The following is a 27,722-nucleotide window of genomic DNA, read 5'->3' on the forward strand; positions in this document are numbered from 1 at the left end:
CAGCACCTTTGAAAGGGAAGTAGTATTAATAAAAATTACCTAGCACTGCAAAGCAACAAGGCTTTTTTTTTATCCTTTTAATTTATGAAGCACTGTTGGAGGAACTTGAGTATACTTTGCTTACTAGATTTGACTGAAAGTATTTATTATTTAGTAGTTCGTGTGTTCCTAAGTGTACATACTGTGAGGTAGACACAAGGGTGTATTTTGCCTGTACAATTCAAAAATTATTGATCGTTGTTTAAGTTTTGCATGGGAAGAGGTGTGCAAGCTCTTCTTTGACTGAAAGCTCAGTTCTATGCAACTCTAGTACTGGCACAGAATAATAATAACAGCATAATAACAAAACAGAATTTTTAAAACAGGCCCCTTACATCATTCCTCCAGGTGTAGTAGGTGTGAATATGGTACTTCTGCTCACAGGTGAGGAATAGTTTTCTGTGCATTAGGAAAAACATTCTCAAAAAAACCAGACTCCTACATGAAGCTCCTTTGGGGCTGCTGTGAAGCAGAGTGAGTGTGGCTGCCAGGCCTGCTGGCTGTGTTCCAGGGCTGCTGGCAGTTTTGGCTGTACGGAGCCTATTGGAGGAGTGGATACACCCGTGTTCCTCCTAAGAGGAACCCACAGCACAGTGGGTGTTCCTGGGGTTGTTTCCCCACCCCCAGCTGGTTACAGGTTCGGGCTGTGGTGGATGTGGAGGAGAGGCTGTCACAGCTGAGCACGGTGTAAATCTAAGTGGGAGAAGGCTGCTCATAACCCCCGCAGGTGCACCGGGGCCGTGCAGTCTGCCGAGAAAAGGTAAAGTGCGACACGGAGAGCTTTTTTCCACCCTTTTTAATCGAGAACATCTTAGACCTCCGGCCGGGCGGGGCTCAGAGGTGCTGGGCGTTCGCTCGCTCAGCGGAGCCGGCTGTGCAGCGCGGTTCGAGGGCAGCACCCCCCGGCTGCTCCCCCGGCCCGGCGCGGAGCAGGACGGCGGGCGATGGGGCCCGGGAGAGCCTTCCCGGGCAGGGCTGGGGCCGGTTCCCAGCGGGCCGGGTGGTCCCATGGCCGGGGACACCCTGCTGTCCCATGGGCGGGGATGCGGCAGCCGGCTCCGAGCCCCTGTGCAGCCCGGGACAGGGAGGAGGGACAGGAGGCACCCAAAAGGCCGGTTCCGCAGCAGCCCGGCTCCTGTGCCGGCTCCGGAGCAGCCCGGCTCCTGTGCCGGCTCCGGAGCAGCTCCGGCCCCTGTGCCGGCTCCGGAGCAGCTCCGGCCGCTGTGCCGGCTCCGGAGCAGCTCCGGCCGCTGTGCCGGCTCCGGAGCAGCTCCGGCCGCTGTGCCGGCTCCGGAGCAGCTCCGGCCGCTGTGCCGGCTCCGGAGCAGCTCCGGCCGCTGTGCCGGCTCCGGAGCAGCTCCGGCCGCTGTGCCGGCTCCGGAGCAGCTCCGGCCGCTGTGCCGGCTCCGGAGCAGCTCCGGCCGCTGTGCCGGCTCCGGAGCAGCTCCGGCCGCTGTGCCGGCTCCGGAGCAGCTCCGGCCGCTGTGCCGGCTCCGGAGCAGCTCCGGCCGCTGTGCCGGCTCCGGAGCAGCTCCGGCCGCTGTGCCGGCTCCGGAGCAGCTCCGGCCGCTGTGCCGGCTCCGGAGCAGCTCCGGCCGCTGTGCCGGCTCCGGAGCAGCTCCGGCCGCTGTGCCGGCTCCGGAGCAGCTCCGGCCGCTGTGCCGGCTCCGGAGCAGCTCCGGCCGCTGTGCCGGCTCCGGAGCAGCTCCGGCCGCTGTGCCGGCTCCGGAGCAGCTCCGGCCGCTGTGCCGGCTCCGGAGCAGCTCCGGCCGCTGTGCCGGCTCCGGAGCAGCTCCGGCCGCTGTGCCGGCTCCGGAGCAGCTCCGGCCGCTGTGCCGGCTCCGGAGCAGCTCCGGCCGCTGTGCCGGCTCCGGAGCAGCTCCGGCCGCTGTGCCGGCTCCGGAGCAGCTCCGGCCGCTGTGCCGGCTCCGGAGCAGCTCCGGCCGCTGTGCCGGCTCCGGAGCAGCTCCGGCCGCTGTGCCGGCTCCGGAGCAGCTCCGGCCGCTGTGCCGGCTCCGGAGCAGCTCCGGCCGCTGTGCCGGCTCCGGAGCAGCTCCGGCCGCTGTGCCGGCTCCGGAGCAGCTCCGGCCGCTGTGCCGGCTCCGGAGCAGCTCCGGCCGCTGTGCCGGCTCCGGAGCAGCTCCGGCCGCTGTGCCTCTGGTCCCCCCGCAGGGAATGCCGAGCTCAGTGCGGGCATTGCCGCAGCTTGGCAGGAACACGGCGTGAATCTCTTCGATAAATAAACAGTGCCGTGCTACGTTAGTAATATAAAAATCACCACCACTCGGGAAACCAGACTCAGCCTGTGCTCTGCTGCTTTAATTACTTTGTTTCTAGCACTTTTCGGGTGCGGCCCAGGGGAAAGTGCTGAGCCTGCCGGGGCTGGCTTTCCAACAGGTTGTGTCTCATGTCTGTAATAGACATCTTTCTGCAAAAGACACGATAACAACTTGATCACAACTTAATATTCAAGGAAAGACTGATGCCTCTAATGTGTCTGGTACTTCATGAAAGAAATTAGAGTAGCCTTTTTGATTATTTTGTTTAGTAAAGATGAGGTATCAATGTGAGCTAAATCATCCAAGCAATCAGATTTCCCCACTTTATTCAGCAAGGGCTGTGCTGGACAGTGTGTTCTGACCCACTTCTCATTTGTGTGTTGGGGTATCAACCATGTCATCTTCAGTGTGTGCTCTAGCCACTGGCAAAGTCAGTAGCATAAGCACTTCTGTCACAATGCACAGTACATTTAGCAAAAGCTCTCAGGTCAGAAAAGTGCCTTTTATTCTGTAACTCATGGGTCATACAGGATCAGATCTGCAGCACGTTGATTTTGACAGTTCCCCATGTGAGCAGTGCTGCAAGATCAAGGTCTCTTTATGGAGAGGAGTCTTTGCTGTACAGGGGGTAGAGCCTCTCAAAACTCCCTCACTGCAGAACTGGGCGAGGGAGAACAAATAAACTGATTTTGCAGAGCATCTTCTGGAAATTTAATCCTGTTTATGCCTTGGAGAAAAACATTGTCAAAGCTTTTAGACTGAAATTTGTGATGTTTGTTTTAAGGAGAAATTAAATGTTTCCCGTGTTGTCTTCCCCCTCGCCCTTCAGTTTCAGATAACACTGTGAGCTGCCCCCAAGCAGCTGTGGCTGGGCAGAGGGGATGTGTGGGGCTGCGAAGAGAAGTTGCTTACTGCCTCCAAACCTTGGCAAGAAGAAAAAAAGCAAAATTTATTTATTGAAAATAAGCTGAGGGAGACTGAAAAAGGAGACGGGGAGATTGGTTCCCTCTCTACATCTGAACATCAGATGAGCACGTAGCAGTGAGCCCCCCTCAGCAAGCTGGGGCCATTCCTCAGCAGTGCCAGGAGGTTGCTTGGCTTCTTAAGAATATGTTTTAATGAACATGGAGTGTAATCTTTCCTGCTTTCTCCCCGATTAAAATGAGTGATATTTTGCAATGTTGAAAGACATGTTGGGAAGGTTCTTGTCAGGAGGAGCTTTTCTCCCCTTTACCTCTCCCATGTCTGGTGTCACTCCCCCAAACACAGTACATATGGTTACAGCTCTTACTCAGCAAGAGTAAGTTGCCATCATATTCATGTGTCCAAGTGAGAATCTGAGTACAAAAATCGTTTTGACTTTGTGTGGTTTAAAAAAATACATATTTTTGACTCATTATTGAGGTAGACATTATTAAAATTCCCTATCTTAATGGCTGAGATGATAAATTGAAAATGTCCTTCACTCACCATCCCACCCCTCAGCAAAGCTGCTAAGGTGGCTGCTGCTAATCCTGGGCTAATGCTGATGAGCAGCAGGTGATGATGAAGCTTTCTTTCAATTCCTGTTGCTGAGAGGCTGGCTGGGCTAAAAGGCAAAGAATTCATCCTGCAGATTAGTTGATTTAAACCCAAGATAAAACCAAGTTGGTGAACCATCTTGACCTGTCAGTGTTTTGTATGAAAACAATGAGAAATCCCACAGCACCTGTCACATGTGACTGCAAGCAGAGGCCTGTCCAGCTCTGGGTGATGTGCACCCTGGAAATAGCTCCTGGGAAGAACATCCTTGAGGCATGGCAGAAGAATGACCTTTCCTCTCTGGAATTTGCAGGGCTTGAAGCTCCTGGGGGACACACAGTGGGGCTTCCCCAATGGAGTCATGCTTTGTGTTGGTCTCCCTTTACTTAGCCAAGCCTGGGATCTGCCCATTTGGTGGGGGCAGTCTGGTGGGGGTGTTAGGAGCATGTGCTGAAGGGTGATGCTTTGTGCACCTGGCACTGCAGGACAGGGTTATTGTGTCTGTAATCCCTGGTGGGGTGATGCCAGAGGGGATTTCTTAATCCTCTCTTCATTTTGTACCTGTGCAGGTAACTGAGCATGGCCTGCTTTAGGTATCTTGCCTTGTCTGATGTGAGGGATATATCATTTGCTGCAGAGACAAGCCTTTTCTGAGAAAAATCCACCCATTTCTGGAAAAACAACTAATAGAGCTGGTTATCAAGAAACACACTTACTTGTCTTTAACTACATAAAGAAAATCTGCTTGTGCAATGACAGGGGCAGAGACTCATCAGGAATCTGGTCTAGTGAGTGCTTTTAATCTGGAGAAAAAAGTAAATATACATGTTTGAAATAGAAAGCCAAGAGCTCTACCAGATATATTTGGTCTAAATCTGGGCATGCTAGAAAGTGTCACTGAAATCTACCTATGATGTGATGGCAGCCTCGCTGATTTCAAAGGAAAAATGAGCAGAAAATTGAGTTTGCTGGACAGTTATATATAAAAACATCTCCCCAGAGAGCCAGTCCTTGTAAAACGCGAGGCATGAAAGAGCCTGGGGCTGAGTGTTGCTGGAGCCCCGGGCTGGGGATGGCAGCAGCGCTGCTCGGGCCGGGTCCGGGTCCCCTGCGCTGGGCTCCGCAGCGGGGACGCCCCAGCCCGAGCTGATGGGGACGTCGGGGGGATGCGGCTCGGGCCGTGCTCGGTGAAGCCCCGAGCAGCTCTGCTGGGCTCTCCAGCGGCTTCCGCAGGCACACGGCGCCCTGGTGGGACTCAGCTGAGAAAGGGAGGTGCACAGGAGGGAGAGGAGAGGAGAGGAGGGCAGGCAGGGCTGGCTGTGCCTCCCTCACCCCCGCCAGCGCTGCTCTCTCCGGATGGGATGGGAAAGGAGAGGAGTATGTTGAGAAATTTCCTTTTCTATTATTCACTCATTTTTATAGGTTTTCCTCCTATCTGTTCCCCAGCCTTCTCCCCAGGGCAGGAGTTAACTTTTGCCCCTGAGACAAAATGTTTCTGAGCTCATCACCTGAGACACCCAGGAAGATGATCAGCTGCAGGTAAAGAAATTGGCTTTAGGAATTGGATTTCTATTCTTCTCCTCTTTTGTTTCTTTTTGGTTTTTTTTCCTTCCAGATTTGTCACCATGAACCTCTTGTCATTTGAGTCCATCTGCATTTTCCTGCTTTCCCAAGGTATGTTTAAAGTTGCCATTTTGCATCAGTGGTTTTTGTTTCGGGTGCTTCCCTATCCCCAGCTGGAGTTCTTCTCTCTGAGGAATGAGAGCCAAATCAGTGCCTCTGCAGGAGGCTTAGGGATAAACTTCTGAAACATGGTTTGACAAAAAAAGGGAAGAAAATAATACCTGGAGGAACAGCTTTTCTGAGAATTTGAACATATGACTGATCTGTATGTAAAGTGTCTAACTGATGTGGGCAAAGCTGATGTTCTATTAAAAGTGCATAAATCTATCCAGTGTTTATCCTGGATGGACAGGCTGGATAGATAGGCTCAGAAGCCCAAGGCTGGCCTAGCTCTCCTTCTTGCGCTGTGTCCCTGCATGCAGTGAGCAGACTCCTTTGTGCTGGAGTCATGTCCTTGTCATTTTTCGTGCTCTCTGTGTCCCTGCCAGAAGGAATTTCCTGACATAGATACACTGCTGTGTCACCAAATCATGTTTTGCAACTGTGAAAGCTATACAGCAAACCAGCATTTTTGCTGTTACAGGTTAAATCCCGTGTGTCTTGTTCATGGATGATTATCTGTTTGATCCCACAGCTTTGCTGGCATTGGGTATACAACAAATCCACATTGGCCAGGAGATGATTGGCAAGATCTCAGCTGCTGGCCAGTGTAAGTTTGTTTTATAGAGCATTTTCTATTTCTGAATTTCCTCTTTCTTTGGTTGTTTTGGCGTGTTTTGTTTTGGCATTTTTAAAGTTTTTTGTTGCTGTAGTTATTTACATTATTAGCCCCTCTTCAGTCTGTAAAGTCCCCAGCAATGCTCTGGCAGTCACAGCACTGTGGCTGCCTCTACCCCAGCCTGGCTTTTTTCCCCATTGGTGTTAGCTCTCCTGGGACGTGATCGACTCTGTTTCTCCCAGATTGGCCATTTGCCAGCTGGATGGCGTTTCTGTCAGTTCTTCAGAGCCTGCTCCAAGCCATGCTGATTTGAAGAGCTGTGTTTAATTACAGCCTTGATCAGACCTCCCACGTGGTGTTTTTTTCAGGCTGTGAAGCCAGCACAGCCAGGTTGCTGGGAGCAGGGGTGATGGGGCTCTGGCTGGCCAGTACACGTTCACCTGCAGCTCCCTTGTACTTGCAGTCAGTTACTGAGAACTCTGTTGTGAATTCTCTCCTGATCACCACTTTTTTTTCTGCTGTCTGTCAAGGGATAGATTGCATTCATTCCTGTGCCAGGCATGCCCTCCAGTTCTATCCTGTAGCACCATGTGTTCAGCTCAGACTTCCCATCCCGAGGATGGGTGTTTGGGTGTTTCTCCCTGCTGCACATCCCCAGGAGTCCCTTGGTGGGCTGCAGGCATCCTGCTCCCGAGTCCCTGTGGAAGAGCTGCATTGCACCCCTCAACTGCAGAGCCACCTGAGGAGTGTTTCTCGGTGCTGAGCCCGATCTGGGGGCTCTGCAGTTTTCTCTGTGCATGCTTAGGCAGGGATAACAGCCCTGTTGCAGCTCCAGGTTCAGCCCAGCTCCCAGGGCAAGGCTGACAAGCCAGGACAGTGCTGGCAGGGAGGCTGTGCTGCAGCTTGTCCTCAACACAGCACCCCAGGGCAAGGCTGGGTGCCCCGTTAGGAGAACCAATGACCCAGAAGGGAATGCTTCACAAATTTCAATCCCTGTAATCTGGTATTAGAAAACCCTAATTATAAATTCAGGTTTTGGCTAGCAGGAAGGATTTGGAAAAAGTAGTGACAATAAAAATATTATAATAATGGGGGTAGAATAATGTCACTGGCTAAAACAGCTCTTAAGAGGTCAGTGCGCTTGATCTGTATTGAACTTCTGGATTCTTTTTCCCTTGAAGTTAATTCTGGCAAATGCTGCAGAGGAGACTTTAAAATTTCCCTTTAAATGCTTTGAAAATGACTCTTCATAGTCTGCAATCTGCCATTTATTTATTTATATCAGTGAAATTGTGAGTTTCCACGGCAGCAAAAGCACCTCAGAAACTTAGACTTGGGAGCAGTCATGCTCATGCAGGCAGGGGTGATACAAAGGCACATCTCTGAAGAGGAGATAAAAGGCAGATTTTCATGAAAAGTGTTTCTGTCGGTATCTGGGAGCTGTTCAGCAAATTTGTTAAGGAAAATAAAAGCCTGTTCTGCAAAATGTGGTGCAGATGAATCACACTGGGCTCTGTGGGACTTGATAGACTTTGCAAATGCGTCCTGGACTTAGTCTGCCTTGGCGTGGGAGAGCCTGCAGGTCCCACTGGGCAGGGCTCCCTTTCCCTGCTGCTCACCCGTCCCTCTGTGTCCTCTCTGAGAGGACACCTCTCTCTCCCTGTGTTTGCTGATACTCCACTGCATTGGCAGCTCCCTGCTGTCACTGAGACCAGGCTGGGGCTCTGAACTCCGAGCTGAGTCTGGCAGACTGAGAGCTGAGCTGGAGCTGCTGCAGGCCTGAGCCTGGGTGCGTGAGGGCTTTGGGTTGTGAACACTGGCTGCCCCAGTCCATCCTCTGCAATTTGTCTGGATTTTCAGCTCTGGCTGCCTGCTTCCAAAGACTGGGGCTAACAAAGTGCAGTTTCACAGTGTGTATGTTTTTTCTCCTAGTGATGCAGTGCTCTGCCTCATTAGATGTCCTTTTCCTCCTGGATGGCTCCTACAGCATTGGGAAAGGAAGCTTTGAAAGGTCCAAGCACTTTGCAGGCAAGCTCTGTGATGCCTTGGACATCCATCCAGACAGAGTGAGTGTCAGGAATATCTCCTCTAATATTCAAACAGCTTGGCAGTGTGTCTAAAGGCCACTGGTAATGTGCTGAATGAAATTGCAAAATTCAACCTACCAGCTGCCATGGGGGCAGTCTGTTTATTCAAAAAGATGCAGTTTGTGAAGCAGTGAGATTGTAGGATGCTTCTTGATTCTTCAGATTTTAAGTAGTTCCTTTTGAGAAAAGACATAATCCTTCAGATTAAAGATTATGATTTGGGTTGTTTTTTTTTCCTGATTTTATTTTGGTTTGGAAGCTCATAGATTAGTTGGATCTTTCTCTTGCTTTTCCTTGGAAAGCTGCAGAATTAATGTCTGGTAAGTTAGCCACCTTTCTCTGCAGATGTAAATGATGTAGTCTGCTTGCTCTGCTTCCCCCAGAAGGAGATGGGTGCTGTGCTGCTGTAGTCTCAGGTCTTGCTCCCTGGAGTCAGCCTTGAGGCAGCTTTGGACCTGAATGACACATCCTGGGGTTCGTGTGAAGGGACTTAAGCCAGACTGGCTGCAGTTCCAGGTGTGCATCAGTCCCACAACACTACCTCAGATGAAGCCCTTGGAGCAAGCTGGGACAGTTGCTGGACTTCATTCCATGCCAGAGCCTGTCCAAATAAATGTCAGGTCTTTGGGAAGGTTGTGTCAGCGAATATTTAATATTTGCAGATTTTGTGATGTGTTTTATTTTTAAAATACCATCTTTCTACTAGTCTTGCACTTAATCCTCGCACAGTCTGGAATGAAAAGTAGTAGTCTTTTCACCTTTGAAATTGTCACATTCCATTATACTTCTTGTAAGGCTTCAGTGAAGTATTCTGGATGTATTGCCCAGTACAGACCATTTAGTCTATTTGCATTTTCAACTAGAAAAAATGGTTTTAGAGGAACTATTAGAAAAAGTATTGGTTTGTGTTGCCTGCTGTGCTCAGTGCCAGAGGGAGCTACTCTCAGTAATGGAAAGGTTGCCTGCACAGTGTATAAATGGGTTGGTGTAGAAGGTGTTATTTATAAGCTTACTGCCCCTGAGGCTGTGAGCTGCTTTGAGTGGATAAAGAGAGATCCTGAGCTGCCTCTAACTGCAGCAGAGGCTCCTGTTGTGTCCAGATAAACTTTTTGGCCTTGTTTATAGTCTGTATAGATAATACTGGAGTTCCTGCTCTAAGTTCATTTAGAGTGCCCATGGCTCAACAGCAAAAACATCGTTTGCCTCCATACAATTTAGTCTTCCCAAGTTTGTAAACTGATCAAAAGAGTAAAACTTGCACTTGCACCTTTCATGACCTTTCATAACCTTTTCTTTTAGGTCCGTGTGGGAATGATACAGTTTAGCTCAACTCCCCACCTTGAATTCCCTCTGGATTCTTATCTAACCAAACAAGAAGTGAAAGAGAGAATCAAGAGGACTGTGTTCAGGTCAGCTTATTTTACAGCTCTTCTCTTTCTGGGCTATGAATAATCTCTGGACTGAGGGGGTTTTTGAGGTTTAGAAATCTCTGTTTCTGCTGTGCTTACACCAGCGTGGTGTCCCCAGGGAGGGAGGTGAATGAACACTGTGGTCCATGATCCACAATCCACTAAAAATGTGAAACCTGGTCTGTCTTAGTGAAAGTTTCTAGTAGACAAAGTTTTCAGTGTCCTATTATAACATGGTAAATTGAGAGTTTTCCAGGTCTTTCTGCCAATTTGAGCCAAGCAGTGGGCACATCTTCCATGGAAAAAGCAAGCATGTTGTTCCCTCATGGCTGAGCTAAGGCAGCACGGTGTGCTGCTTCATTTTTTGGTGGTTACAGTTTCCTTTGTCCTGTGAGTCAGTGATGAACTGTTGGTCTGTAGATATCTATGTGTGCTCACTGAATTCAAGAGGATCAGGTTTTCAGATGGAAACCTTTTCTCTTCCTGAATGTTAAGACTTGGATGGCTTCCCATGACCCAAGGAAATGGAGCCAGAAGTCCAAAGCTGTCCTTAGAGCCTCTCAAAATCCAAACTTTCCATCTTGGAGAAATACATTTGGATCTCTTAAGGATCTGAAAATCACCCCAAAATAGCATTTGTTTTGATGATAGATGAGGTACTGGTAAGGCCTCTGGATGTCTAGTATTTTAGCTGATCTGCTTTAGGACTAAGGGTTAGATCAACATTTCCCATGGATATTTGCTGCTCTCAGGATGTTGTACATATTGCGAGCAAATGTGATCAGTTTTGCATTTTTCAAGCAAGATCAGCTGGCTGGATTTTGTTGTATTTCTTTTGATGAGTTTAGCAAATCAAGAAAACCTCTTGTGTACTGTTACAGGAAAAGCTTACAGAAAACAAAGATGCACTCCCCCTCTCTGGTTGTTGTTGAAACTCTGTGAGAGCAGAGAAAGTGAAGCAGCATTTGCTGGCTGGCACTGCATTTCTTTGATGACAACAGAGGGATGCTGACAGATCAAACAGAAATAGTGACGTTTTGCCTGGCTATTTCATCTAGTTGAAATGAAAAGCTGACATTTTGAAGTCGATAAAATAGTTATGGATAGATTCCAGTTGACTTCTGAAAAAAAAAATGGGTGTTTGACATCTTGGTTGAGAGGTTCCTTGATGTGCTTCTGATGAGCCTTTCCTGACTTCAGCCCAGAGCTGACAGCACTTGGAAGGAGGCAGCACCAGACTAAAGTGAAGCTTTTGTGATTTATTTGGAGACTGCCGGTCTCACTCTGTGAATGCTGGCCAAATAGCTCTGGAATTCGTTGGCCAGTTCCAGCCATACTCAGTGGTAATCTCAAGCTAAATTTCATGTGAATTTTTTTCATATCAGTCAGCAGCTGGTTACAGTAGAGAAACCTTCTTAGTGCTGTCTCTGAAGAAAGACAGCAGGTAAAGTGCAGATCTCCTTGTGCTTCAGAAAATCCTTATTGGAGTAATGTCTCAAACACACTTCCACTGTGTCAAACCCCAGTGACGCTCCAAATGCAAATTAATAAGCAATTTAATTTAATGAGCTCTTTATTAACTTTTTCTTATCCTCAGTGCTCACATGGGCACAGTGTACTGAGTTCATCAAGATTTAGTCACTACACTGGCTATGCACAGTGTATTTTTCCTCATGCAAAGCACTATTCAGTGAAACATCTCACAGACATCTGGTCTGAAAAAAGGCAAATTTGGACTTGCTATGAACACATGGTCACTGAGTATGCTTGGAAATGATGGAGTGCAGAGCAGGAAGAAGTTCAAAGCAAAGAGGCTTGGCAAGTACAGAATGAAAAAGTCTCTGTGAAAATCAGAGGGTAAATGGGAAAAGAGTGAACTTGGGCATGATTAAATGCTTTTCTAGAACACGCAAATCAGGAATCAGGTGCTAGGGCAAAGGATGGATGTTCAGAAAGCAAATGAGGTGTGTTTGTGTCAATGCAGACAAAGAACATGAATCCTCCAAGGAAGGAGTGACACCTGTGGTTTGATTCCCCTGGATTGTTCTGGACAGCAATAAAAGCAGCCCTTAAGGGCAATTACAGGAAATTATTTATAGCACAACTCCTTGGACAAATTAGTAGACAGCTAGAAATGTTCACTCTGCTCTTGTGGCTTTATTATCACCAGGTCTGTGGCATGTGTGCCACGTGTGGGAAGAAGCTGAGCAGGGCAGGGGCTGAGGAGAAGCACTTGGGCTGTGGATGGAGGAGAAGCTGAGCCTGAGTCAGCAGTCTGTGCTGCCAGCCCAGAAAGCCACCCTTGGGCTGGGCTGCAGGAAAGGAGTGAGGAGCAGCAGCTCAGGGGAGGTGACTGTGGCTCTCTAGTGCATTGTTTGAGTCCCCCCTGCAGCACTGCAGCTGTGTCGGGGGGCACAGCATAAGAACAGTGTGGGCCTGTTAGAACGAGTTCAGAGGAGAGCAGCAGAGATCCTCAGAGGCTTGGAGAACCTCTGCTTTGGAGACAGGCTGGGCAGAGAATGTGTTTTAGGGAGAGATGTCTCTGCCCAAATGAAGATGCAGATGAGACCATATGATGACAACATACAGATTTTATTTAACGTGGATTTTATTTACAAGAATGTGAGGGAGAGAGAAATAGGGAAGAGATCTCAGAGAAAAAGAGCAGAAGAGAATCTGTTGGAACTAGATGGTCTCTGAGGTCCGTCCCAAACTAAACCATTCTGTGATGCTAGAGGATATGTACATGTGTATTTTAACTTGATATTACTGTTATAATAATAATAATTTGCTACAACTACTATTTTATCTTCTTCATCATAATCTTATTATCCCTATTGTTCCCCTTCTTCTTCCTAGTATTTACTTCTATTTTTTCTTCTACATCAATTTATTCTTGTCCTTATTACTTTTCCTATTCCTTCTTATTCTTATTCTTTGTTTTTTCTTATTCTTGTTTAAATTCTTACTCCTTTTCCTATTCTTTTTCTTATTTTTTCTTTTCTTATAATTCTTATTCCTTTTCCTGTTTGTATTCTTTTTCTCATTCTTATTCCTTTTTCCTTTTTCTTATTCTTAATCCTTTTATTATTCCTATTCTTGTTCTTCTTATTTTTTTTTCTTATTCTCATTGTTATTATTTTTCTTACTCTTTTTTTTCTTGTTCTTATTCTTATGGTTAATTATTATTTACTACTACTACTTTTTCATCTTCTTAATCTTCTTCATATTATTATTAGTCCTAGTCCTATTCTTTTTCTCTTTGTGTTTTTTTTTTTGGTTGTGTTTTGGTGGTGTTTTTTGTTTTTGTTTTTGTTTTTTACTAATGATACTATTTCTAAAACTCAACTTTCATCTGTTTTGGACTAACGGTGTTTGGTGAAGTCATGCAGTGTGCAATGGAGTCCTGGGAGCAACACCTGTCTGTGCCCATTCCTCATGGATAAAATCCCAAAGGACCAGCATGTAATCCTTTCAGGATGAGAGGAAATGTCTTTGGATTCCACCAGGGGAGGTCCCGATGAAATATTTTAAACAATTTTTCCCTGACAGCGTGGTCAGGTATTGATTGCAAGAAGTTCCTCAGGGAGGTGGTGGAGTCTCTATCTTTGGAAGTGTTCAAACATCATCTGGCTGTGGCACCTGGGGACATGGTTTCAGGGTGATGAAGGTGGTGCCAGGGTGATGGTGGAACTGGATGACTTTCAAGGTCTCTTCCCACCCTGATGAGTCTGTGGCCTTCATCACTGAGTCACATGGCACCAAGTGTCCCCCATGGGTGCTGGTTTGGGACTGGCCACATGGGTAATATTTGCTCTTGGAGAGGCCAGCTTGGGATGCTTCCCAGAGCTGGGGATTGCTCGGCTGCAGGGCCATGTCCAGGCAAAGGCAGCCCGTGTGGCTGCCCCAGGACGCGGGGCAGGCTGTGGGCCAGCTGCCATCTGCAGGGCCCGGGCTAGTGCTGGCAGCAAGCCCTAATCCTCAGGCTGTGGGGCCAGGCAGGAGCAGCAGAACAGCCCCTGCAGTGCCCGGCACAGGCAGGAAGGACGTTTCTTGGATACCTCTTGGCCAATGGATTCTTCCCAGTCGGACACTTCTTGGTAGCTACTGACATCTCCGTGGGGCAGCTCATGCTCACTGTATTCTTCCCAGTCAGAGAGATTCTGGGAGCTACCGACTTGTCCTTGGGAAAGGCCTTGCTCTGTGCCTTCTTCCCAGTCTGAAATTTCTTGGTAGCTACCATCATCACCATCATGGGACAGCTCTTCCCCAATGCATTCATCCCAGTCGGAGAGCTCGTGGTGGCTTTGGGCTTCTTCTAAAGAAAGCTCCTGCTCACTGCTGGCTTCTCGTTGGGACCCTTCCTGGTACCTACCTGCTTCTTCTGGGGACAGTTCCTGCTCAATTCTGGCTTCCCCTTGAGACCCTTCCTTGTAGCTACTGGTTTCTTTCAGGGACACTTCCTGCTCAGTGCAGGCTTTCCCTTGGGACAAGTCCTGGTACCTACCAGCTCCTTCTAGGGACAGCTCCTTCTCAATGTTGGCTTCCCCTTGGGATCCTTCCTGGGACCTACTGGATTCCATTTGGGAGAGCTTGTGCTCAGTGCAAGCTTCCCCTTCAGACCCTTCCTGGAACCTACCAGCTTCATCTAGGGACAGCTCCTGCTCAAAGCCAGCTTCCCCTTGGGTCTCTTCCTGGTGGCTACCAGTTTCTTCTAGGGACAGCTCCTGCCCAGTGCTGGCTTCCCCTTGGGAGACATCCTGGAACCTACTGACGACTTCTAGGGACAGCTCCTGCTCCATGTTGGCTTCCCATTGAAACCCTTCCTGGAACCTACTGACTTCTAGGGACAGCTCCTGCTCAGTGGAAGCTTCTCCCTGGGACACTTCCTGGTCCATTGTGGATTCTACTTGGGCCAGCTCCTGCTCACTGTAGTCTTTCCACTGGGACCCTTCCTGGAATCGACTGACTTTATCTAGGGACAGCTTCTGCTCAAAGCTGCCTTCCCCTTGGGACCTTTCCTGGTAGATCTTTGATTCTACTTGGGACCCCTCCTGCTCAGTGTGGGCTCCCCCTTGGGGCCCTTCCTGATGGCTACCAGCTTCTAGGGATTGCTCCTGCCCAGTGCTGGCTCCCCCTTGGGAGACATCCTGGTATCTACCAGCTCCTTCTAGGGACAGCTCCTGCTCAGTTGAGGCTTCTCCTTGGTACCCTTCTTGGTATTTGTTGATTTCTCCTTGGGACAGCTCTGTGTGTTCCTGATCTTTGCACTGAGAACACTCAAGCTCCCAAGCAGAGGCCTCCTCCTCAGGCTCTTGCTCTGCCAGGACTGATCCTTTGTCTGCTTCCTCCTGCTCCACACTGGGGGCTTGGGCTCCCAGTGGGCTGGGGGGGTGGCAGGGGCTGTGCAGGGCTGAGATTGGGCTCTCATCCCTTCTTCCTCCTGCAGTTGCTGCTTCCAGTTCAGCAGCCGTGCTTTGCTCCAGGTCCCTCTGTTCCTCTGGCTGCTGGCCAGATCCCTGGATCACAAGCACAGCCTTGTGCACGATCTCACAGCTGATGTGCCTCGCTAAATCCAACAGAGCCTGGCTGCAGGGGGGGCTGCATGGAGCAGGGACTGGGCTCTCTGTCACTGCCAATGGCTCCTCCTCCCTGAGGGCAGGAGAACCTGGTGCCTCTTCCACCTCAGCAGGCAGAGGCTCAGGGGGCTCTTCCTCCTCAGCAGCTCCTGCTGGAGCAGCAGCAGCTGCCAGCCCATTCTCCATGGGACTCCCCAGGGCAGAAGAGGTGCTGGGCAGCTCATGGGCTGCCTCTCCTGCCACCTTAGTGCCCATACTGCTGGGAGAGCCAGGGCCCTCCTGGGCACAAGCCTGGGCATCCTCATCCTTCTCTGGGTGCAAGGGTTTGTCCCATATCTTGTAATTGATGCCTTCTGCCCAGCGGGACAGCCCCTGGCTGCTGACACCTTCCTGTTGGGGCAGCTTTTGGTTGCTCCTGTCTTTTTCCCATTGGGGCAGCTCCTGGACATCGTAGTCTTTTCCTTGTGATAGGTCCTTGTCCCTGTTGTCACCCACTTGGGACAACCCTGGGATTCCCCTGTCTCCTTCCTGTTGGAACGTGTGCGGATGGCCTTGCGCTTCTTCTTCCAAAGGAGACGGTTCCTGGTATGCCGCCCCTTCCCGCCGGGATGGCTCTTGGTATGTCTCATCCTCTTTGTCCAATGGGTACAACTCCTGGACTCTCACACTTCCTTCCCACTGGTACAGCTCTTGCTGTGTGCCATCTCCCCACTGGACTCTCACACTTACCTCCCTCTGATGAAACTCTTGGTGTCTCACCGCTCCCCATGGGGAGATTTCCTGGATCATCACATCTTCTTGTTGTTGGTGATACTCTTGGACTGTCACTTCTTCCCAAAGGCAAAGCTCTTGGCCGGTAGCACCTCTCCATTGGGAAAGCTCTCGATCCGTGTCGTATTCCCAGTCTTCGTCCATGTGGGCAAAGGCCTCCTCCTCCTCAGTGTCCTACAGGGACCGGCCTGAGCTGCTGCCCGTGACGGCCTGGTCATCCAGCCAGCCGGGCAAGGGGCTGGGAAGCTGAGAGTTGGGGTTCACCGTGTCCTCCTCGTTGGGGCACAGGGATCCCAGGAGCTGCTTCCTCCTGAGCGAGCGGCTCTCACGGGAATGGGCTCCGCAGGGCTCCGTGTCCCTTAGATACCCCTGGCAGGGCAGGGCGGGGCTCTGCCGTGTCACAAGGGCCTCTGGGCACCACCGTGTCCCGCATCACCCAGGGCCCTGACACAACACACCTGTGTCACAAAGGGCCACACTCGGCACCCCTCCAACAGCCAAAATGACCACAGTTTTCAGATGGAAAAACAGAAGCTGTAGAGACATTTGTCAAAGATGGAAATAAAATTCAAATATGCAAGAGTTCTGGTTACTGCACCAACTGCAGAAACGCCCTGTTGTATGTTAGAAGTCTCTTGGAGACCACCCTGAGTTGGAGAGGAGGGACATAAGGGTGAATAGATGGGACCAGTGGGTAGGAAGATGAGAAGAATGACAGGATTAGACATCCCTGTGGATATGTTATGTGGTGACAAGCAGAAATAGACTATATTTCCCATTACCGATGGGTAAAATTTGAAATCCAAATGGTAAATGGGGAGGAATTTTGATTTCTTCTTCTCTGGTTATATCTCCCTGCTTTCCAGAGGTGGGAGCACAGAGACAGGTCAGGCTCTGAAGTACATTCTCCACAAGGGTTTCCCTGGTGGCAGAAACTCAAGTGTCCCTGAAGTCCTGATCATCATTTCGGATGGAAAGTCCCAGGGCAGCACTGCAAGGCCTGCCAGGCAGATGAAGGAGAGACACATCACAGTTTTTGCTGTGGGAATCAAGTTTCCAAGGTAGGAAACTCTCCAGAGTCGGAAGTAGACATCCAGCTAGTGAAATGGCCAATCCTGGTGAGTGAGGGGTCATCTCAGGCTTAATATGAGTTTTGGAAAGAGAAAAGGTGCCCTAGTTTTTGCCAGAGCAGCGTTGATCTTTTTTTTTTTTTTTTTTTCTGTAGCTGCGGGTGTATCTTGGAGATAATCCATACCACTTTATCATTGCCAGGGGTGGGGGAAAGGGACTTTCTCCCTTCAGAGAGGAAGGGCATTCCTTCCTTCCAAGGAGGGGAGAAAGTGTGGTGTACAAAACAGTCAGTGTTGAGATGGACTTTACAAGTAAATTGATTTTGTCTCATATTTTTTGTTATTAATATTTTTATTGCTGCTGTTGTTGCTTGATTTCTCATTTCATTTCTGTTCCCAGTAAATTGTTCTTATCTCAGTCTATGACTTTTGGCTTTTGTGTTTCCAGCTGGAAGTGAGAGGGGAAGCAAGTGGGTTTCAGTGAGAGCACTAAATAGGGGAATACCATACTTAAACCATGACAAAAAAGAATTTTCAGGATAATACAGGCATGGGGGAAACACTGACTTGGTGGCTGATGTAGAAGGAACAGCAGAGTTGATGAAGGACACTTTTCCACTTAGTAGGGCTATGCTGCTGCCTGAGACTAAACACACCAGGATCCTGGAAACTGAAGAGTGTCATGGTTTTTCATCAACTCTATTGCACGGGGTTGGTTTTGACTCTTAATTCTTTGTGGGGAGGCTGAGCAGCTGACCTGTGCCTTGCTTGGCAGGTGGGAGGAGCTGCAGGCGCTGGCCAGCGAGCCCCCTGAGCGGCACCTGCTCTTTGCTGGAGATGCTGACGATGCTGCCAACGGCCTGTACAGCACCTTGAGTGACCCTGTCTGCACTGCCACCACTCCAGGTGACCCTGCTGGCCACACCTCCATGCCCATGCTTTTAGCTTGGGCATGGCACTGAGTAGGGAAGATGAGGCAGTGTCAGGAAGCGTACGGGGGAATTAGCAGGTGTTACACTTTGAGGTAATCTGCTTCTGGTGCCCAAACAGGATGGCATGCTCTCCAAATACCTCCAAGCTGCACAATCCTAAATCTTTCTGCATCCTGATTCACCTCTGAAAATTGGAATATTGGCTTTTGCTCATGTGACAGGGATAAAGGCAGTTGTGTTAAATTTTCTAATGGACTTGGCTGTGTGTTAAGGGGGAGCACCTGGGGCTTGCAGGAGTTAGAAAGGATAGAACTAGAGTGGTCCAAAGGTAGCATAAAATCAAACACATGAATTATAAAGGCACCAACGGGGCTGAAAAGCTGTCATTGAACCATGAACTCAGCAGTCTGAGATTTATAACAAAGCAAAGGAGGCTGAATATTTCGGTTCCCAGAAAGTGGAGTAAGCTGGTGATCTTTTCAACAGGAAATCTCTCCTCTGGTGTCTCACAGAGGCTCCTGGAAGCTCTGCCTAGTCTGTAGTTGTCAGGTAGTTGAAAACAGTTGTCTGCTCTTAGAGCCTTTGTATTTTCAGGCAGTTGATGCTAGTTTGCCTTTTACTTTGCTATAGGCTGCAAAGTTGAGTCCCACCCTTGTGAACGCAGGACCCTGGAGACTGTGAAAGAGCTGGCTGGCAACTATGTGTGCTGGAAAGGCTCAAAGCAGCCCAATGCAGTGCAGGCTTCGCTGTGCCCTTTCACCAGGTAAGCTGGGCACCCACATCTCTAAAAATGAGTGGGGCTGAGAGATACCAAATACAGTAATGAGGCTTTTATCTGACCTTGACTTTTTGCTGGGATGAAGATCCCTCAGAAGACTGATGCAAACAGTCTCTAGTCCTAAGAAGTGTCTCTGCTCTGATCATTGGCTGAGAAGCAAGCAAACAAAATAATTTTTTGAGTCTTAAAATTACATCCATAATTTTAAAATGTAAAGATTACAGTTGAATGTTGCACTATGACAGGAAATACGCACACATGCTAGATGCAAAAGAGGGGAAAGAGAGCAAAAAGGAGGGAACTTTATTTCTGACCTCACAATATATAGAATTCCAAAAGTGGCAGTGGATTGGAGGATGAAATTGCCACCTCTCCAACCACACTGGTCAAACCAACAGTCTATCAATTCTCTCCTCCCACAAAGAAGAATGCAAAACAATGGTTATTTACATGACAGTGCGTGAGAACTCCAGTAGAAATATGTAAACATCAGAAGGCATAGAAAACTTTTAGAAGAACTTTAAAACTTTCAAAAGAACAGGGCGACAGTTGAATTAAAAAAAAAAGGGTAGATTCAATGAAATTATGCTTTTCCTTTTGCCATCTCATTTGGAATGGACTGTTTTTAAAAAATACTTGTTTTGAAAACCTGTGTTTTCAAAGGAAAATTTGTTCCATTGAAAACACAGTAAGATCCACCTTTAAGGAACCTTGTTAATATTTAAATTAATGGCAGGTCTTTTTCTTCCTGTTTCAGGTGGAAGCGGGTCTTTATAAAACACCCATCCAGATGCTTCCGAACTGTATGTCCAGGTGGGATTTTGCTCTTCCAAAACTTTAATTTATGAAGCAGGAAAGGTAATAACTAAAGAACAAAAAGACAAGGGTTCACTTTCACTTCTCAAAAATTTTGTTCTGATTGAGAGACTGTGATCAGTAGATATTGAATCCATTTTTTGTTTCTCATCGGTATCTGTAACCAGAGTTCTTTTGGATTAAAATGTCTCCCAGTAATTTCTCCTCCACTTGAGGAGCCAGTGAATTCTCATTTGTTCATGTCCTGGGGACAGAGTCTTGCACTGCTTCCCAGTGCCTGCAGGGAGTCAGTGTTCTCCAGCCAGGGGATCATGCAGTGATGCCTCCAGTCATACACTTGGTACCATAAGCAGCATCAGGTTAGTGGGGAGCCTGACACGTGCTGATCACCAGCCTATTTTTGTGGCTGTTGAAATAGCTGTGGTCCTTCAGTCCTTTTTGCAGGTGACAGCGGCTTCATTTTCTTTATCAGTACAACACTGCTCAAGCAGCAGGCCAGACCCTGACCCCTTCATTGCTTGCTGAAAATCTGTCAGGGCTGCAGGACCTTTAGCAATGCTCTGTTTATACAAACATGGTGTCGTTGGCATTGTTCCAAATCAAATGAAGTCAGAGTCTGGTTTGCTTTCTTGTCACAGCCTGCTGGAGAGCCATCCCAAATGGAAATTACCCTGGAGATAAGGGTACACATGGCCTTGTGTTAGTTCAAACTCTGTAGCAAGAGGGGAAAAGCTGTGACCCTTTTTCCACTATCAGTGATGCTCATGCTGGCAGAGGATGGGAAAGGGCAGGCTCTCTGCTGATGACCTGTCTTTCTCTTCCCTGTCCTGTTCAGACCCTTGTGACTCCCAGCCATGCCAGAATGGTGGCACGTGTGTCCCAGAGGGACTGGACAGATACCACTGTCTCTGCCTGCCGGGGTATGGAGGAGACATCCACTGTGGTAGGTGTGAAGCTGCGCTCTGTCTCCTTCCCTCTTGGCTGAGTCCTGCCTTTGTGACACCCACAGTCTTTTCTCCAAAAGGCAGGCCGAGTTTACTCTCATGCTGATGATGACTGTGTCAGGCCTGGTGACTGGGTCCTGCTGTTCAGACACCGTGTATGAAGAGCACCAATATTGACAGTCTCACCCTGGCATGGCTGCCTTTGTGTCTAAATGGAGGTGCCATGGGATCAGGAGTACAGAGTCACTGGGAGAGACATGGATGTGTCTGTTGGTCCCCTCCCCACACACATGGGTGCAGCAGGAGCTCCTGGTTTTGAGAGTTCAATGTAAAAAAGCCAAAAGGTCCTGATCATTAGAAAACACCTTGTACTTACCTTCCCCAGAACCAAGGTTCCAGCTTCAAAGAGTCTCAGGGTGAGGGTCATTGGTGAGGGTCTGGTGCTTGGACTCTCAGCTTTGTCCAGTATGTGATTGTGTCATTCAGAGTGTTCTGCCCACAGCACTGAGAGAGTGGAGCTGTAATTTCTGATTTGAAGTTTGCCATTCAAAATTTCGTGAATTCCCATAGATCTTTCCTGTCTTTAAAGGCTTATATGGCACCCAAGCAAAACAAAGGCTGCTCCTGGCTCATTTGCTCTCTGTGTCATGATATGAATGGCAAAATGTTTGGGTTGCTGGACACAATGTCCCCTCTCCACAAGGCTTCCAGCAGGCTGGGGTTGCCCTGCAAATGGCTAATTGCCTTTTCCCTTTCCAGCAGCAAAGCTGAGCCTCGAGTGTGGCGTGGATCTCCTTTTCCTGATGGACAGCTCAGCAGGGGTCACGCTGGAAGGGTTCCTGCGCTTCAAGGCCTTCCTCAAGAGATTCCTCCAAGCCGTGGTGGGCCAGGACTCGCCAATGAGCGTGGGGGTGGCCCAGTACGATGACGATGTCAAGGTACCCATTGAACTGGGCCAACACAAGGACACACTCAGTCTCATGAAGAGTATTGATGCCTTGAATTTCAGTGGAGGAAGAACCCTGACAGGCAGAGCCCTGCAATACGTTGCACAGCACGGTTTTAGGAGTACCCCAGTCTTTGCAGATGTGCAGGATGATCTCCCACGTGTGGTTGTCCTGCTCACTGACTCCAAGTCCCAGGATTCGGTGGCAGAAGCCGCTAAGTATGTGAAGGACCAAAATCTGTTCTTGATTGGCATAGGCAGCAGCTTCATGAGAGCAGAGCTGACCACAGTGACTGGCAATCCACAGCAGACCATTGTCTACTCGGACCCTCAGGACCTCTTCAACAGGATGCCAGAGCTGCAGAGAAAAATCTGCAGTGTAGGCAATCCTGAAGGTAAGACTGTGGTATGGGCACTGTGGAACGAGTTTGCCAAACCACGCAGAGGTGTCCTGAATTCCAGCAGGGAGGAGGGAAGGACAGAAGGACGAATGTCCTTGTTTTTGTTTGTCAGTCACAGATCCAGGGACTAACCTTCCATGAGTGATTTTTTGTGATGGATCTCTATCTATGGGTGTGAAAGAGACATAGATCACCCTTCACAATCGGTGATTAGCAGTATTGACTTTTGCCCACAGTTTCCTCTCACTGCTGTTTTTCTGTCAGAAAGGAGTAGATATATATTCTGAGAAATACCATCTTTGTGCTCCTTTCCACAGGCTGCCAGGCCCAGTCTCTTGATTTGGCATTTGCTGTGGATGCCTCGTCTGGAGTTGGCCTGGAGAACTTTCTGCGTCTGCGGCACTTTGTCAGGAGCAGCTGTTTGCACTTCATCATCAACCGGGATGTCACCCAAATTGCCCTGGTGGCCTATGGCAGCAAAGCTCACACTGTGTTTGCTTTGGACACCCACACAAGCAGCTCTGCTGTTCTCCAGGCCATCGACCAGGTGCCTTTCCTTGGGGATTCAGCCTCTGCTGGCAGTGCCTTGCTGCACGTTTACAGTGATGTAATGACTGTGCAGAAGGGAGCAAGACCTGGTGTCAACAAGGTGGTGGTGCTGCTCACCAATGGAAAGGGCATGCAGGATGCAGCTGCCGCAGCTCAGCAGCTGAGGCACAACGGCATCTTGGTGTTCGTGGTTGTCATTGGGAACACAGAGAGGGACCTGCTGCTGAGAGTTGCTGGGTCTCCCAGCTACCTGGTCCACATCTCCTCCTATGAAGACCTGCAGTATTACCAAGGCCTTATCATCGAAAGGATCTGTGAAGGTAGGAGAGCCTCCAGGCATCACTCTGTCAGTGCCACCAGCTGCTGCTGTTGTAGGTTTTCTGGTGTTTTACTGACTCAACTTGATACTTGGTATCTTTTGCATTTGTACTTGATATCTTTTTGCGTACTGTACTTGATATCTTTTGTGTTTTACAAATGGGGAAACTATGACACAGAGGTCTGATGACTGCCCAAAGCAATCCTGGAGGAATTAGTAACCATCTTTCCTAAGATTCAGTCCAGTGGGTGAGAGTGGGCATAGTGTGACTGGCTCTTTCCAGCCCTGCTAGATCTAGGTTCTGCTTTCTCTGATGGAAAAAAAAGTTTGCTCTTTTTCTGATGTTACTTAAATCTGTAGAACTTGCTGTGTGTTACTGAGCTCCTTCAGTGTTGCTGGGCTGGGGAAGACTTAATGGGCCTCTATTTTGTGCTGGTCTCTGCTCTCTTGTCCAACAGGTTCGTGACCAGGTGTTTGTAAAGTGAGTCTGCAACATCATCACTCCTGTTCGTCCTTAATATCTCACTACTGAAATTATCATGCAGGCTTTCGAGATTTTGTGTTGCACTGTATTTAATCTTAAAATCAGAATCTGTCCATTTTGAAGCCCTCAGACTGTTAAACTAGGCCTTCAGAAAAATTGTGATTTATCTTATTTGTAGGACCAAATCCTTATCCTCAAAGTGGAAGGGAAGAATTTTCAAATTTTTGTGTAAAAACTCATGTTTGGGGATTGAAAAAAAGGTGAAGTTTTTTCAAAACTTTGAGTTATGAGTGCCAGTCCTCAGCTGGGGAAAAATATGGCTCTAATACTAAATTTGAAACACTTGCATGTTGTCTAGAAATCAGCTTTTCAGAAAGAACAGCAGCCCTAATTTTCAGACAGTGACAATGAAAGTCCTCCTAGTTAAAATACCATGCCTTGTTTTCTCACTCAAAATAGCCTATATTTAATATCTATCCATTTGCTTTTGTTACGTTTTAACATGTTTATAAGATCAAAAGAAGCGAGTTTGAGCTGCAGCACAAAGGTCCTTTTCATCTCTGGGCACGCCTGTGTCTCTTTCAGGCTTAGAAAGAGCTACAGCATCATCTCTTTGGGGTGAGGAGCTGCTCTCCTGGCAGGCTCTGCAGATGTTTTCTACCTGGATCTTTTCAGTGTGTTTCTGTTGCAGTGCTACTTTCAGCTGTGTTATTACAAAAACAATGTACTGTACCTTGGAATGAGCTAAAACGCCAGGGGTGAAGGGGACGAGACAGCAAGGTTCAATGGGTCAGGGTAATAACATATCATTTCCTGAGTCTGAATTGCTGCTTTCATTTCATGTGCAGGTAAATCACAGTTTGTACTAGATAGGCTGGGACCAAGGGCGATGTAAAGATAAGCCCTTCACTCAGTCTTCTACTCCCAAATCCAAGGCTTAATAACAGAATCACTGTCTGTGAAAAGACTTAAAAAATTTATGATTCATTATAGAAGTATTTGAGAAACAGACAGACTCTGCCTCTGTATACCTGGAATATGGTATTAGTTCTGAGGCTCATCCAAAAAGAGTCCAGGAAAAGAGGACCCAGGATTTAGGAGAAAAGTTTCCAAGCATTAAATATATATGAATCAGGTTAATGGAAATACAAGTTATTGGGATCATCAAAGTGCAAGAACCTTATTTAAGGTATGATAACAGCAGGCTTGAGTTCAGAGAAATGGTGTTGTGGCAGAATGATTCCCCACAGCAGGGACTGCGAGGTTATGCTGTGGAGCATCCCTGGAGGGATGAGGTGGACACATGACCTGTAGAGCAGAGCACCATGGAACAGCTCCCTGGGGAATAGCAGCCTGGAAGATGAGTGGTGTGTCCAAGAGATCCAGCTTTCGTTGCCGGTGGCTTTTCCAGCCCAGTGAAAGTGAAAGTGTCCATCCCTGGGAATACACTTTCAGGCAGGACCCCCAGCTCAGAAATCCCATGATGACAAAAAGCTGTAGAAAGCTCTCTAGTAGATAGGGAATATTATTTGTATTTTTTTTCCCTTCCCTTTTTCTATTTTTCTGTGATTTTTGTACCCTGGAGCAAGGAGTAAGGCATGCAGCTCTACACCATGTAGTAATTGAGCAGAGGAATTTCACACCCTCACTAACACCACAGTGGTGTTGCCAGCAGACTGGAAGCAAATTCCTCTGGGATGCTACTACTTAACCTAATGTATTGGCAGCAAGGCAGCGTGGAACACTGCCAGCCCTGCTGACAGCTGGGCTCTGTTGTGTTGAGAGGGTTGGGAAAGCTGTCACGTACTTCATAACAACAGGGCTAATAACTTGGGCTGTGCTTGCAGGCTTCTCTCAACCCCCCTAGAAAAGAAGCCCAGAAATTTTCCCTGTGTTGTTTTCCATTCATGCCATCCTAGCTTCCCAGCTGGCAACTCCTCACTATTCCTGTCCAGTGGAAATTTTTATCCTCTCTGGGGCAAAGTTAGGTTTTAACTTCAGTGGCATTTGGGATTTTGAACCTGTTAGAGCAGGGCATGTGTCTTGCTCTGTGTTGTCCGCGTGTGGTGTGGGGAGTTTGGGGGTGCTCACAGCACTGCAGTTGCTCCATTTTGCTTTTCTGTGATATGCAGCCTATCATTAAGTTACTCTTTTAAGCTTTACTAGGAATATTCTCCTCCAGACTGAAACATTAGGAAAGCCATTCTGTTCCCTAGGTTAAAGTGTCAAGACAGAATTGTGGCTTGTACCCTCTGCCATGTTTAAATATTTCTCCAGTCCCATTAGCCCCTGAGGACATTTTTTGCAGCATTCCTGATGGATGTGGGTCTGAGCTAGTAATAATGCAGATGTGCCTGAGCCTGCTTCTCTGCTTGTGTCTTTTGCAGAAGCAAGAAGCCCCGTGAACCTGTGCAAGCCCAACCCCTGCATGAACCAGGGCGTGTGCATCCTCGGGCCAGGGAGCTACCGCTGCGAGTGCCACGGCTGGGAGGGACCCCACTGTGAGACCAGTAAGGATCAGCAGCCCCTCAGTGATCCCACCTCTCCCTGAAGCAGAGACATGGCTGTAGCTCTTGGACAGCTGTTTGGTGGCCAGGCCTTGGTGCTGATGTGGTCTCTGTCTTATGGAAAGTGGTGAGGTTTGGGCTGCTGAGTGGAGCAAGGGCTTCTCTCAAGAAGCTGTGCATTTTTATACATTCACTGAGTTGGCTGTGAGGGGGGCCCAAGAAGGTCTACTAATTTTGGTAATCTTCCATTCTGTTCTGTTCCCCTTTTTCCTCTGCCCTGCTAGAAGAAACAATCTTTCCTAGGTTCCCCAGGTGGAAAGATTTGACTCTCTTTAAATGGGAGGGAGCTGTTTCAGTTGGAGCAGATGCCCTTGCTATCCCTTTCAATGCTGTCCATGGTGTAAAAGCCTCCCCATTGCCTTCCTTCTCTTCAGCAGGGGAGCAATGGCCAGGAGGTGGGAGTCTCTGGCTCCCTAGAGGTGGCCCTGTTCCTATAGCATGAAGTTCTCAATTTAAGTGGGTTTTCCCTTTGCCCAATATTTTGCTTTTTACCTAAATTCTGACTTCCAGCCTGTGGCATCTAGTATCTGTCATCTAAAGGAATGCTTGTTTGGCTGCTTTGGACTGAGTGTGACCTTATCCCTTGGTCCTAAAGCCCACATCCCACATCTGTGCTTCTCTTCTGCCACAGGAGTTCTCCGGGGTGATTCTCCAAGATCTCCAGCCCTTCCTCCACGTTCCCATGTGCAGTGGAGTCCAAGGGGTTTGCAGCACTTCTCCAGAGCCCTCCAGCACAGCAAAAGACAAATGGATCGGAGGCATTGACACAGATGAGCCGAGTGCTCCAGTTCTCCATCCAGGAACACTTCCTGCCACTCACAGGCACCATCAGGAACTGCCCTTGGCAGTGATGGAGTTGCTCCAGCACAGAGACTGTGTTGAGGCCATTCCCAATTCCTGCATTGCACAAATTGGGCTTCCCAGCACTCTCTTTCTTTCATAATTGAAGTAAATATTTGTGTTTAAGTATTCCTTTCTGGCATTTTGCATTTCCTCATCCAGGTCTTAAGGTTGTGATTGTTTTGTTTTTGTTTTTTTTTTAACAGATTTTGAGAGATCTGTGAGTTAGTCTAAAAATATGCAGAAGTCTGAGAAACTCTGGAGCTCTTGCTGAAGGGGTATAACACAGATGATGCACTTGCAGCCAGGTGCTGGAGTGAATGGCTCCTTACATGCAGGAAGACAGAGGAAGAGGAAGGAGAATTGATTACAAGTCTCTATTCTGTTTCTGTTTAGATTGTTCATTCTGCTTTCTTCTCTGAATTTTTTTGGGCTGTGATGGTTCATGTCTCCAAAGATAGTTTGGCCACATTCTTGCATCCTTTGGAGCATCAGCCTTACCTCATCACTAGATCAATTTGCCCACAAACCTGTAAAATTTATATAACAGCTCCCCCAAAACCTATGGTTCCCAATGTTGTGTTGTTGTCTGCTGACTTTCCCATGGTGTCTGTCACCTCAGGAGAGCACAGCCAGGTCTGCAGAGAGCCAAGGCAGAGATATTAACCGTGGCTGCCAGTGCTCATGAGAATAGAGTCTATTGTTCCCAGCAGAAGAAGAAATCCCTTCACCCAGATGTCCTGGCCCCACGTTTGAATAGTAACATTAGATGGACAAAGAGAGACACAAATTGCTCAGCAGGTTTGTTGTCCAAAGAAGAATGGTCTGAAAGCACTCTCAGGGATGAAAGCTGGCAGTGAGACAGGAGAAGCACTGTCATGCCTTGTGGGAGAAACCAGGCTGGAAGAAAGAGGAAATTCTGCTTTCTTTTCACTGCACTTTGGTAGATTGTCTGTGTCCTAAGGCACAGCAGAATAGAGGCTTAGTTGAAGGGCTGACATTTGGGAAAAAAGGGAAGTGAATCTATTAATGTTTCTTAGGCATGGCTGT

At 48.3% G+C, this 27,722-nt stretch overlaps 2 protein-coding genes across 5 annotated transcripts; one reads left to right on the top strand and one right to left on the bottom strand.

The window, feature by feature from the left end:
• The first annotated feature begins 695 nt into the window (after positions 1-695).
• Positions 696-26,801, top strand: VWA2 (von Willebrand factor A domain containing 2). 4 transcript variants are annotated; one of them, XM_068198112.1, is made up of 15 exons: positions 696-799; positions 5,286-5,378; positions 5,455-5,513; positions 6,097-6,171; positions 8,113-8,246; positions 9,567-9,676; positions 16,893-17,087; positions 17,872-18,002; positions 18,659-18,791; positions 19,564-19,619; positions 20,458-20,565; positions 21,326-21,907; positions 22,231-22,782; positions 25,653-25,775; positions 26,464-26,801. In XM_068198112.1, exons 2-15 carry the CDS (start codon positions 5,329-5,331, stop codon positions 26,595-26,597), a joined length of 2,442 nt encoding a protein of 813 aa, XP_068054213.1. In that variant the 5' UTR covers positions 696-799; positions 5,286-5,328; the 3' UTR covers positions 26,598-26,801. The 4 variants fall into 4 exon arrangements, with proteins under 4 accessions (XP_068054213.1, XP_068054214.1, XP_068054212.1 ...); XM_068198113.1 differs by lacking the exon at positions 696-799 and adding an exon at positions 4,315-4,402 and having other exon boundaries at positions 5,298-5,378; positions 21,329-21,907; XM_068198111.1 differs by lacking the exon at positions 696-799 and adding an exon at positions 4,316-4,402 and having other exon boundaries at positions 5,298-5,378.
• On the bottom strand, positions 13,651-16,170 carry LOC137478491 (helicase SRCAP-like). Its single transcript, XM_068198415.1, has 2 exons — positions 14,838-16,170; positions 13,651-14,051 (listed from the first exon to the last, which is right to left on the bottom strand). Exons 1-2 carry the CDS (start codon positions 16,168-16,170, stop codon positions 13,651-13,653), a joined length of 1,734 nt encoding a protein of 577 aa, XP_068054516.1.
• Positions 26,802-27,722: the final 921 nt, after the last annotated feature.

Source organism: Anomalospiza imberbis, chromosome 8 (genome assembly GCF_031753505.1).
Source record: "Anomalospiza imberbis isolate Cuckoo-Finch-1a 21T00152 chromosome 8, ASM3175350v1, whole genome shotgun sequence".
Lineage (NCBI taxonomy): Eukaryota > Metazoa > Chordata > Aves > Passeriformes > Viduidae > Anomalospiza > Anomalospiza imberbis.

Coding starts and splice junctions, on each gene's coding strand:
- VWA2 (XM_068198112.1), top strand. CDS start 5,329: ATGTTTCTGAGCTCATCACCTGAGACACCCAGGAAGATGATCAGCTGC. Junction 18,003..18,658: donor CTGCACTGCCACCACTCCAG/GTGACCCTGCTG, acceptor ACTTTGCTATAG/GCTGCAAAGTTGAGTCCCAC. Junction 25,776..26,463: donor GGGACCCCACTGTGAGACCA/GTAAGGATCAGC, acceptor CTTCTGCCACAG/GAGTTCTCCGGGGTGATTCT.
- LOC137478491 (XM_068198415.1), bottom strand. CDS start 16,170: ATGGACGAAGACTGGGAATACGACACGGATCGAGAGCTTTCCCAATGG. Junction 14,052..14,837: donor GCTGTCCCTAGAAGGAGCTG/GTAGATACCAGG, acceptor CAGAAGAAGCAG/GTAGGTACCAGGAAGGGTCC.